The 12,821-nt window shown below is 34.8% G+C and overlaps 2 protein-coding genes across 2 annotated transcripts; both read right to left on the bottom strand.

Moving 5' to 3' along the window:
* Nucleotides 1-1,146: 1,146 nt before the first annotated feature.
* Nucleotides 1,147-8,549, bottom strand: LOC145092122 (protein SHORT ROOT IN SALT MEDIUM 1-like). Its single transcript, XM_079030027.1, has 21 exons — nt 8,404-8,549; nt 8,010-8,134; nt 7,239-7,379; nt 6,869-7,150; nt 6,693-6,790; nt 5,899-6,507; nt 5,752-5,797; nt 5,155-5,247; nt 5,020-5,075; nt 4,822-4,936; nt 4,497-4,708; nt 4,358-4,421; nt 4,102-4,275; nt 2,946-4,025; nt 2,776-2,850; nt 2,603-2,677; nt 2,176-2,523; nt 1,885-2,082; nt 1,757-1,798; nt 1,581-1,643; nt 1,147-1,500 (listed from the first exon to the last, which is right to left on the bottom strand). The coding sequence occupies exons 2-21, from the start codon at nt 8,100-8,102 to the stop codon at nt 1,411-1,413; spliced, it is 3,954 nt and encodes a 1,317-aa protein (XP_078886153.1). The 5' UTR covers nt 8,103-8,134; nt 8,404-8,549; the 3' UTR covers nt 1,147-1,410.
* Nucleotides 8,550-10,044: 1,495 nt separating this feature from the next.
* On the bottom strand, nt 10,045-12,116 carry LOC145095197 (uncharacterized). Its single transcript, XM_079033120.1, has 4 exons — nt 10,643-12,116; nt 10,449-10,555; nt 10,294-10,300; nt 10,045-10,223 (listed from the first exon to the last, which is right to left on the bottom strand). Exons 1-4 carry the CDS (start codon nt 12,114-12,116, stop codon nt 10,045-10,047), a joined length of 1,767 nt encoding a protein of 588 aa, XP_078889246.1.
* Nucleotides 12,117-12,821: the final 705 nt, after the last annotated feature.

Genomic DNA, 12,821 nt, shown 5'->3' with positions numbered 1-12,821 from the left:
TTGGTTTTGATTCGGTTCTACTAGAAAGTGTTTAGTACCGAAACCTGCTCGAATCGGACCGAAACTGAAATAACCGAAAACTGAAAATGATAGATGGAAAGAACTGAGAACTTGACCGAATACCATCAATCGGTTCGGTTCCAGTTTGGTTTTTTGGTTAAAAAGTTCATCCTAAACATTAAGAGTGGGTTCCACGTGCCTTAATGTGCCTCCTCGCGCCTCATATAGTTACCTTCTTTCATTTATTCTATGTATAAGTTTTCTTCAACTCTGGACAAACATAACTTTTTCATACGAACTCTATTTGAGTTTATTCTTTTTTCCTACTTCTTCCTTGTTGTCTTGGCTACAACATAGAATCAAGATACCATCGATTTGATTCCAAGGGATATTACTCCTTTCCTTCTCGAATTCGTTAGGCCTTATTGTAGACATATGCAACCCTTATTGTAGACCTATCCCTTTTATATAGATATACCTACCTTCATTGCTAACAAAACTTTTATTGTGGACATATTCTTACCCTCATTGCAAACACACCTCTTATTGGAAATATATATCTACCCTCATTGCAGAGATACCTATTACTGTAGACATATACCTACTGTCATTACAGACATACCCTTTATTGCATATATGCGCCTACACCCGATATATATATATATATATATATATATATATATATATATATATATATATATATATATATATATATATATATATATACACACCCTTTATTGCAATTGCAAGTCATACATCTACCCTCATTGCAAAGATAACCCTCATTACAAACACACCGTTTGTTAAAGACATATACTACAATAAAATTCTAATTCATTTTTATGCCACTTACCAACTTTGAAATAGTGTAACTTTTTCGGCAACTTATCAATTTTGAAGTAGTGCAACTTTTTGTTATGGCAGGTATCACATTTATTATTCTTTTAAATCAGATTTTCTTAACCCTAAACATTCATACTTGCCATTTACAAAACTCGATACTTCCACAAATTTGTACATAACTTGCAAATGGCTTATAAGCTACTACCTTTTTAATTAGCTATTTGAAATAGCTTATAAACTAAAAATTAGCTTATTATTAATAAAAAAAAAAAGTACTTGTTTTGTATGTAAAAAAAGAATGTGTTTATCCATAAAATAAGGGAACCTCTCGATCACTTTTATTGCTAATTACATAGAGGAAACACTGAACTGTCAATAAAACTATAGTTTTCCTTTCACAAATAACATAAACAGGAACCATAAATGATTACAGGCAGCGACTTCAGGGAATGAAAATGAAAATACTTAAGAGCTCAAAAGATCCACAAACACAAACTCTAATTAAAAAATTAAAAAAAAAAAAAAAAGTATTTTACTAAAATCCCAGCAGCTTCTTGCACTTCAATTTCAGAGATCAGTCATTTTCACCAGCTTATTGTAAAGAATACGGTCATCCCTCCCAGTGTTGCTCTCCAGCAGTGCACTTTGTACGAGTTCCTGAATTTTGGAAACATTATAACATTTTCAGATATTTATTTTTCACAATTACTATTAAATCATGGATTAATATTTATTACCTTGATGTCCCTGTGAGACATGAATTTTCCCATTGCATGTAGCATCAACCTTAAATCTTCAACCTGCAGAATGTGACACCATTATTAATAACTCAACTTTAATAATGCTGTTTCTTTTTTTCACTTAATCTGGACAGAATTAAGACAATGGGGGAAAAAAATAAGCATGATTTTACCCTAATGTAGCCCACTCGATTGCGGTCAAAAAACCTGAAAGCCTGTCATGAACAGAAGATATCTTAAAAAATTTAACAAAAGACTTTATAAAAATCCACAGGAATAACACATTTTAAAGATGAAATACCTGCAAAAGTTCCTTGTTAATAGTAACTGGAGCTTCTTTCTTCTTCTTTGTGTTTTCCTTTTTCTCCTCAGCCTGCAACTTTGTGTCTGGATTCACAGTTACTTTAGCAGCAGCATTGTCTTCTTCAACTTTCATTTTTTCTTCTACATTTTCAGACTTCACATCCATGTCAACTTTTTTTTCATCCTCTCCTTTCTCCTATAAAATATAGTACCATAAAATATGAGACTTCACCAATTTAAAAAATAATTAAATAAAACACATCAAATTCAGAAAATAAAATTCACTTGCCTCGTTTTTGGGACTTGCATCTGCCATTTCTTCATCATCTTCTTCAGGATCTTCTTCGGGGTCTTCTTCTGGATCAAATTCTGGATCTTCTTCTTTTTCTGATTCATCTTCTGGTTTTGTGTTGTCCACATCATCAGCCACCATTTTTTCATCTTTAACCACGGTTTTTTCATCCCCTACTTCTTGTAATGTTTCAGTTTTATCTGATTTGCTTTCAGCCTTAACATCTTCGGTTTTCAAGCGCTTAGGAGATGATTTCTTAGTTTTATCTTTTTCCTTTTTGTCAGAAGCTTCTTCCCTCTGTCTTTTCTTTTGGTTCCTTTTAGCCACAAACTTGATCCGCAATTTCTACAATTAAAAAAAAAAAAAAAGGATTAAAAACACAGTAAACAAAAAAACTAAGTGTAATTAATGAACAGATACTAACCTGGAGAAATGTTAATATCCGAGAACCCATTTGATATTGAAGCATTTCATAAAATGTTTCAGCAAATAAAGATAGCTGCCAACATGAATCATGGTTTAACAAATGTACACATAATCTGACAATAATAATAGAGTAATTAAGAAATAACAATATAACATTAACATGTTACATACCTCGACTGTAGATTCTTCAATATCTTTATCAGTGTAATCCAAGAGTGAGTCCAGTGAAAGCGACATTGAACGCAACTGTTGAAAAGAATTCAACAATTAAATAAATGATTTTGTGATATGAAAGATAATTCATATAAGAATTAATATGAGTTGGAATTAAAAACACATACTTTTGAATTCTTGTCCCCTTTTGTTTGAAGAATGAACCCTGGATGACGTGGAGGCTCTTCAGTTTTTTTCTTATCTTTTACCTCTTTACTCTTTGATTCAGTTTTACCATCTTTATCTTTTTTCTTATCTTTCACCTCAGACTTATCATCATTTTCAGTCTTCGCTTTAATTACAGAACTGCCCTCCGTTTTACCTTTCTTCTCTTCCTTTACTTGTTTCTTTCCAGATTCATTTGAAACACCAGAATCCTTTTGCTGCTCAGTGACAGGTGGCACCACCTCAGCAACCGCTTCACTGTTCTCTGACTTTATTTCATTTCCCTGATCGCCCTCAGCAATAGTTGTCCCTGCTTCAGTTTCTTTAACCACTTTATCCTTAACAGCTATTTTTCTCTTAGTAACCCTTTTAATAATCTTCTTTTTAACAACAGTTTTAACATTTGCACCAGCCACGTCAGCAGTTTTTGGCTTTTCCTCAGAACCTTCTGGTTCCTTCACGGGGGTCACCTCAGATTGTGTACTTTCATCTTCTTTTTTAACGGATTTCACCACTGGGGTCTTTTTGGTAATTTTCTTTTTAGTCTTAACAGTAGAAGGATTAGGAGTAACAGATGGCTCAGCCTCTTCAACAATAACATCTGTGTTTGTGGTAGTAGTTTCTTCACTATTCTTTGTATCCGTTGTATCAGTTTGTTTGGGGGCGTTTCCGTCCTTTTCAGCTACAACCTTCTTTTTAATTACTTTTCTTATTATCTTCTTCTTCCCACTACCAGGTGTCTGAACACCAGTAGCCTTTTCTGTCTGAATCTTTGTTGCAGAAGTATTGCCTTCATCAACTGTCTCAACAACATCTTTCTTTTCTGTTTTTTCTGTCTTTTCTGTTACTGCATCTGTTTTCTCCCCTTCTTTTTCGACTTCTTTTGCTTTAACTTTTGTGACAGTTTTTCCTGTTCCATTAGTTTTTGAAGCTGATCCAGAAGTTCCAGACTCTTTCTTTTTTCCAACTTTTTCATCTTTTTTCAAATCTTTTGGCTTCCCAGAATCCTTATCTTTCTGGCCTTCCTTCTTTTCACGTGATTTCTACAAAAAGAAACAGAAGATGATTTTAATCTTATGCTTCTAGTAGCCAGTAGGGGTAAAGTAGGAAACAATATACCTCTCTTTTAAGAGCATGCAGGCGCTCTCTTTCAGCAACTGCCTTTTTGTGGGCAAGCCACTGTTCTTTCCATGCATCTATTGAAGGTAAGCAGTTTGATAAATCAGGAACATAGAGTACAGTGACTTCCTTATGGCTAAAAAGTCCATCACTTCCAATTCTGTCATAGTGAATCTGCAAATGGCAACAAATTACTTTTAAAAAAAATCATTATAAAAGTAAGTTTATACACACAACTAATAAGCAAAAGAATTACCTCAAGAAATGGGTTCCAATTTTGGCACTTCTTCAAGTCAAGTCCTGTGAGCTCCTTGGCATACCTATAGATTGTAATTTAAATAATATAAGAAAGAGAAGATATTTATAAGGATAAAATCAATCATACAAGAATGAACCTTGAAACAGTTTGAACTAGGGTAGATTTATCTACAGAAGGATCGTTGCCATCAATAGTGTCCCATGAACCTCCAATTGCCATGAATGAACTCCCATCTTTGAGAAAAGCAAACCTCAGCATATTGCAAAGATGGGGAATGCGATCCTCATAGTTTCTTTCAGATGATAGCTCCTCCAAAGCATTATTGCTAAGCCCACTCATTAATATCATCTGATATTAGGATATACAAAGGACAAGTATTTAAATAATTAGTTATACACTCGTTAGTTAGACTGTTGTTAGTGAGTTAGTTAAGTGGTTGGAAAGTTAGTTAATATCTATACCTTGGCATTCCACCTAGTAGTTCCACTTTCCAGTTTTCCAATACCATCAGCCACTGTTTTGGTGGCTTTTTCATGCTCAGTTGGCGTGTCCTCTTGCACAAAATCATGCTCAAAACTGTTCAACAGCATCAAATTTGTTTATATTATTGAGGTGATAAACAAAAAAATAGAAACAAGACAAAATAAGAGTAAACATACCTGATAGGGGTATTGAAAGGAATACGAAGTTCCTCCCTTGACCAATTAACAATCACCTGAAACAGTTTTCACTCAAATGAATGATGGCAATAATGAAGAATGAAGGAGATACTGATTTGTGTAAAGACAATGTACCTTAGTACATTCTGGGGAAATAAAAAGCCTAGGATACCGTTTATCCATGGACAAATAATCCCTCTCAGTGTCCACCAAATTGGATGAATAAACCTGCAAATATACCAATTCAAATCATTGAAAATGCATGACAAGAAACAAGCATTCAAGTGCAATGAACAATTAGAAGCATCGAGAAACTAGCCACGAACAAAATGTCTTGGAATCTTTAAAGCTTAAGTCTTTATTTTACGAAGAGAATGAGCTCAAAGATGAAATACAAAACAATTCTAAAGCCATCTTCATCAACTGGAACAACCACCACCTTATATCCCCAAAAAGACCATCAATGGAAATCACACAGAAGGGGTAAATGAAGGGCCAATAAGATAATCCCAGAAATTACACCATAGCTTAGAGCAAAAAGAAAATGGAAGCAAGAATAAAGAGCAAACACACAGAGGAGTGACAATGAAGGGAAAGTCAACAGAGAGAATTGGAGGACAGGATCACAGGATAAGGATAGTCAATATATAGAAGCTTCCAGAAGGCAGGTCCTCTGAAAGGAGAAAGGAAGAGGTGTATATTGAACGACAAAGGTCATATGTGTCTTTTTACCTTGCAGACATATTCTCTTCGTTTTTCTTTGACAGGTGAATGGCGCCTTCAGTTCAGCATGACATATGACAGAACATCAAGTTAGTTATGAAGGCTCCAAGATACACTAACACAGAGCTATACACAAAAGTAAGCAACAAATTCCACCTATGCGAAGAAGCTGGTGATTCCCGCCTTAAAGTCCTCCCAGCCTTGACCGATGTTGACCCACCTCGGTCCCTAGAGATTCTTGGTGGGGTCCGCTCCCTTCTTACTTCAAGACCACGTTTCCTTTCCTTCTCCCGTCTTTCCAACATTATTTCCCTTTCCCTCCTTCTCTCCCTCTCCCTTTCCCGTTCCCGTTCTCTTTCCCTTTCCCTTTCCCGCTCTCTTTCCCGTTCCCGTTCCCGTTCCCGTTGGCGTTCCCGTTCCCGCTCACGTTCGCGTAATATCTCCCTGCGGCGGTCTTCGTCTCGTCGTTCGATTTCCCGGTCCAGCCTGGCATAGCCATCGCGTGCCAGCATGTCACTTGGATAGTCTGAGTCATGAAGAGACTTTCCGGAAGCATACGCCCTGCCAGGTGGCAGGCTAACACCATATCCAGGATTTGCATAGACGAGATCTTCCACATCTCTCCGTGGGGCAGCTCCTAGAATCGAGGGTGTGCCACTGATCATTGACATGGCATGAAGATCAGCATCCATTCTTCCTCCATATGGCAGAAGTTCTTGGCCTCCATGACGAACAGTAGCTGCTCTTGCTAGATAATCAGCTTGTCTGCCATAAATGTTTTGCTACTTATGAAGATTATGGATAGTTAATTAATATATATACATAGATTATCTATTGTATTTGTATCCTTGTGGATGGGAAGATGTAAAGAATGGTCAAAACATATTTTGAAGAATAACATAAGGAATGGAATAACGGTCAAAAAGTCAAAGACATGTAAAGTCGTATACCTAGAACTCCCATCTACAGAAGCTGACTGGAGTGACTGAGCATGGAGCAGTTCTTGGCGTAGTGCTGATGCTGCATCTAAACGATCATAAATGTCCGGCTGTACACAAATGTTACATATCAGCAAAACTGATCGGAGAAATTTGATGTAAAAAGATTAAATTCATGCACCCAAAACCTGATGTTGATGACCAAAAGCAATGGAATCAGCAAACCGAACAGATGACTCGTTTTGTAAATCTCTCCCAGAATATGCACTTGCTCTTTCAGTATATGGGAGTCTATCTCTATCCCCTGATGGATAATCAGTTAGCATCTTTTCCCCTTTTTGGCCATACTTTTGGGTAGCTGCAGGGTAGTCCCCAGATGTGAATTTTGGTGAGTCTTGCATGGTTGAACCATAGCCACTTCGACCTTCCAAAATAGAAGGTCCGGCTCCTTTGCTACTTGTAGGTGGAACCTGCAAAAATGACATTATAATTTAACAAATTCTTTAACTTTCATATTCAATCACAAGATGCTCATAACAGATTATACAGTTTACTAACCTGCAGAGCACTGTTGAGTGCAGTTGAACCATACACAGAAGTATATTGACCACCATAATGAGTTCCAGCAGGTGGATGACCACCTAACAAGGTTGAATGACGTGAAGCAATGGGCATTTGAGAGGCAGCATCAGCTCCCAGCTTCAGAAGATAAACAATGAGTCAAAAAGCACAAAAAGGTTGAAAATAATCGTAGTAGGTGTTTCACTAAAGATGTTACAACTAAAATAGTAATGACTTCTTCCATTGAAAAGATAAACATTACAAAAGACTAATTATAAAACCGTACAAGTTTAGTTGTCAAAAAACAACTTTTTTCTAGCAATCATTGATTTTAGAGTTTTGTACTTCCTAAAGAAACTTTGTATGCTGAAATGAAATGGAATTTGAACTTAAAAGCTGTCACATTCTACCTCATAAGTCGTAAGTGAATATTTTCAGCAAAAAGGAGCACAATGTGGTATCTTAATACACAATGAAATCAACCACAGAACAGAAATACTAGATATATAAATGTAAGAAGTTTGCCATGACAGCCATTTTCCTAAACAGAAAAAAAGCCTATTTTTTCTCCAACCACTCTCTATATATAGGTTTCCAAATCCAAACTAATCACATGTATTTTAATTCAAATTTTAGTTTCAAATTGACCAATTAAGGTATCAAGCCGGATTGGAAAGTCATGTTCTACTATTTCTTCTTGACTCATATGGCATATCGATCAATTGTAACAACTACACTCACACATAAAGGAGTTAACAGCAAGCTTACATTTTGACTGTAGGCAGATTGACCAGAGTAGGACTGTGGCTTTGGCTGTTGCTGTTGCTGCCCATACGAACTATTCCCCCTGGAAGAATACATTCTTTTTCACGAGAGCTAGAAATCCAGACAACCTATAAAAATGTCGAAGATGTCAATAAAAAGGGACACATAACCCAATTCAATTTGTACAGCAGACATTCAATTCACTGCTAAATAATTACTTTGATTGCTACGGTATCGTTCGTAGTGGAAAATAAAGGTATGTCCGGCAATCGTTTTAAATTGGATTGAAACAAAATCAGCATAGAGTTTGACCTCAGTTCGACTGATGAACCCTAAATTCCATGCTCCCATGAAGTGCCTACGCTATCATAAAGATGTATGGTGGAATCTGACGTACCTGTAAAACCGATTACGGCGAAGGTTTTGGTCGTTGCCGATCGCCAGCCTAATTCACTTCACCAATCGAACAATGAAAGCCAATTTGGGGAAAGGACTTCAGCCCTAGTTTCGTTTATACCATTACCAGCTCAAATTGAGCGACTTTACTCGGCCCTTTCAAACTTGGGCCCTGGTCAATAGTCATGAGTAAATTACGAGATCAGTACTCAAATATTATTGTTTTGAAGTTTAAGGGGGTGTTTTGGATTTCTTTTCGATATAAAAAAATCATGTGTATATTACAAAAAGTCATGTTTTTGGGATTACTTTGAGTGCTTTTTTTAGAATGATTTTTAATAAAAGTATTTTCTTTAAAGGAGTTCTTTAAAAAGTGTTTGAATTAACAAAAGAACTTTTGTGTTAATTTTTACATGTAAACTCACATAAAGTCTATGTTTTTGTGATTTTTTGAAAGCTCTTATTTTCTTCTACGCAAAAGTCATTTTCAAAAGGATTTTTCTATTACACAAACATTTTTTGTTTATTTTTTGTCTTTTTAAAAAAGTTAGAAGCCAAAAGACATTTTAAAAGTAACCCCAAACACGACATAATTACAGTAAATTACACAATTCGTCCCTACGCCGACTACACACTTTCTTGATCTCGAGTTTTCTCGAGTTTTTTTATTAAAAAAGGAACGGACGGAAAGAGAGAAGGAGATAAAATGGAAGAAAAAAAAAATTTAGGTGCTCTTTGTTTTTTTGAATAGAAATTTTATGAAGTCTGTGTATCACCTCTGTAATCCTCTGTAGTAGAAGGGGTGGCCCAAACGACTGCAGACTGTAATAAAAAGCATGTTTGTTTTTTTAACATTTGCATGCTGCTGCATATATTAAAAAATTAAAATAAACTGATTTTATAAACCGAAATAGTTTTTTTAATACCAAAAAAATAATAATGTATGACATTTCAGCAAGAATTTATGATATTTCAACAAAAAAAAATAATTATATTTCAACAAAAAATAAAGATATTTTAGCAAAAAAATAATGATATTTCATTGAGAAATTATCAACAAGAATAAACGAAAAAAAAATTCAGCAACATATAATCAAGAATTCAACAATAAAAATGGTTGGAAGATGCAATACAAGTGTTGTGTCAAACAAAACACACGCATGAGGTTTTTTTACTCTGAAGACTTCTAAAAAACAAACAACTGTAAGATTAAAAGTGTTGTGTGTGTGCTGCGCCGCACAACATTAAGAGGTCTAAAGAGGTTTTTTACAAAAAACAAACAAAATGTTAGTTTTTTTTCTCTTCGTTTCCCTCCCAATCATCCCAAAAATAAGAGGAAATAAATTTTAGCAATGTTTTAAAACCCGGGTTTTAGTTGACCCGGTGTGATAACCGGTTCACAGGTCAACCTTTTTCTATTTTCATATATTTTTGCTTTCCTACATACTACATAACATAGACATATAATATCAATAATTTGATGTCAACAAAGTTTAATCTAAACACAACAAACAACCACATAGAGTATTAATAACATGTTATAGATCAATCTAAACACAACAAACAACCACATAAAGTATAAATAAATAAAAAAAGAAAACATAGTTGTAGACAAATCCAAACACATTACGACCAAACCAAATCATGGATCTTGAGAAATTGGAGTATTATAAGCATCGATCTCGCGGTCACTTAGTAACTGAAATTCACTATCAACTTCATGATCAACATGGTCACCTTGTGATTTAGAAGCCGGTTCATGCTCTTGCTCATCAAGCATATTTTCCAAATCATCATAATTAAGTTCTCCTTCCCGCTCTTCTTCAACCACTCAAAATCCCGTCTTATGAATATTTTTATAGTCAATAGGATCGTAAGACCTCATATCAACCTTCAATCTACAAAAACATTCACAAAAATCTCAAATATAACTTAGTCATTTTATAGCATAGTGTATCCTAGTAAGATACCATGCCTATTTTGTAAACGCAAGTTGTAATGAACATCCAATCTATTCTTCCGCTTCGTGCGAATCCTTTCAAATACATTCCAATTACGTTCGCAACCGGAAGAAGATGTCGTTTGACTTAATATTCTAATAGCAAGCTTTTGCAAAACCAGAATATCTCCGTCAAATAACTTCCACCGCTCATCTACAAAAGATATAGTTAGAAAAAATATATATATTAGAAAATACAATATTTTATATATAATAATAACACATTAAATTTAAATCATACCTGGACGAGTAAGATTACGAGAAGCAACGGCACTAGATCCACCAAAGGTACCTTCAGCATTACGAAACCTGCCTAAATTCAATGTAATATTTAACATGTCATCACCTTTAAAAGTCTTCTCAACCATATCAATAACGCCTTGAAACACCTCATTCTTCTTACAAAGATTTGCATGATCATATTGAAAAACGGGATTCAACCAATAAGCCGCACAATAAATATTTTTTCTTAACATCCTATCCCAACGACTATCAATTATGTTAGTGTAAGGCCTATATAACTCCTTCTTATTCTTAAACAATTTCTTAATCCCTCTTCTTGCCTGACGCATTCCCTCATAAACATAACCAATTGCAGGTTTTTCATCTGAATCACACAACCGCAAAAGCTTTAACAAAGGAGTCATTACTTTCACTATAATAAAACAACTATTCCAAAAGATTTCATTCAAGACAATTTGTTTACATTCAACCGCATTACCCATTTTCAACATCTTCTTAAACTCATTAGATATGACCATTGCTTGTAAATCTTCTTTATGGTCATACAAACTTTGCAATGCAATGAACACGGTACCAAATCGAGTAGCACCTGGACGGATAAATTCTTTCCAGCCGGGTGTTTTTCTTGACCAATTCAAGGGCCACTTATGATTATAAACAAAAACAGTAACCCTCGATGCAAGATTGACCAAACTTTTCACATTATTTAATTCTGAAAGATCCTTTAATACAAGATTAAGACAATGCAATGCACATGGAGACCAAGTAATAGAAGGATAACTTTCACATAACTTAGTACCAACAAGCTTGTAATTAGTAGCATTATCAGTTACCATTTGCACCGCATTTTTTTCTCCTGCCATTTCAACAATCTCAGCAAACAAATTACACAAATTTGTAGCATTGATCTCCATATCAGAAGCATCAACGGATTTAAGAAATGATATCCCTTTCGGACAATAAACCAATAAATTAATCAAATGTCGTTGTGAAACATCCCTCCACTCATCACTCATAATTGTGCAACCAGTATCAACCCATTGACTTCTTAACGAATCAATTATCAATGAAACTGACTTTTTTGCATCTATCAATAAATTAACCCTCATAGCATGATAATTAGGTGCTTTGTACCCATAACCAATACTTGTTATTTTATCTACCATAAGTTGAAAAAAAGGAGAGTTGCAAGCATTCATAGGTATACATGCATCATAAAACCACATAGCAATAGCTAAATCCACATCATGTATTTTTGTCTTACTTTGCATTGCAGATTTGATAGTGGGTTGGGAAGGATCATTTATACCTTTCGTAAAAAATGGATGCATGTTTGAAGTAGATTTCCTTTTTCCCTTTTTCACAATTGACATTTCTGCTTCCTCCATCTCTTCATCATCATCTAAGATAGTAACACTAGTGGTACATTTTTCTTTTTCTTTTTGGGCAGTCTCTTTCAATTTCCCTTGCATAGTAAATCGCACTTCTGGACTAACTTTTGGGAATGCTACCACCTCACCTTTAATACCAACAAGATGTTATTTAACCCTGTTTATTCCACCACCACCTATAACTTTTTGACAAAAGTTACATATCCATGCCTTTTTCCCCTTCTCGTCAACGACTTGAGTAGCATGTTCTCATGTTATATCCGTCTTTGTTCATACATTTGATTGAACCGAAGAATGGGATTGAGCTTGAGATTGTGCTTGCAAAAGTTCTTCTTCCCTTGATTCCATATCTAACTGCATTGAAAAGTAATGTTATAATCAATAAACATATGTCAATTTGATCCTAATTACATAATCTACACAATCAAAACCTTGAAACAATGATCAATTAACAATAAATGAACTGTAAACTAACCAAATCTGTCACAATCAAAACCTTGAGACAATGATCGATTAACAATAAATGAACTATAAACTAACCAAATTTGTCACAATCAAAACCTTGAAACAATGATAATTAACAATAAATGAACTGTAAACTAACCAAATCTATCACATGTTGCAAAAGAAAACATGTTTCATACCAGAGCAGCTATACCGTTCACAAGGAACGACCCTATAATGAAACACATAAACATAAGCAATAAATCAATATAAATAAAGAGATAATGAGAAGATACATACCCGTCACCACATCAGGAGTTGTACGTGCCTCCTCGGCTGTCA

Source organism: Lactuca serriola, chromosome 3 (assembly GCF_051521515.1).
Source record: "Lactuca serriola cultivar US96UC23 chromosome 3, Lser_US96UC23_V15, whole genome shotgun sequence".
NCBI classification, from domain to species: Eukaryota; Viridiplantae; Streptophyta; class Magnoliopsida; order Asterales; family Asteraceae; genus Lactuca; species Lactuca serriola.
This window is presented reverse-complemented; position numbering and strand designations above follow the sequence as displayed.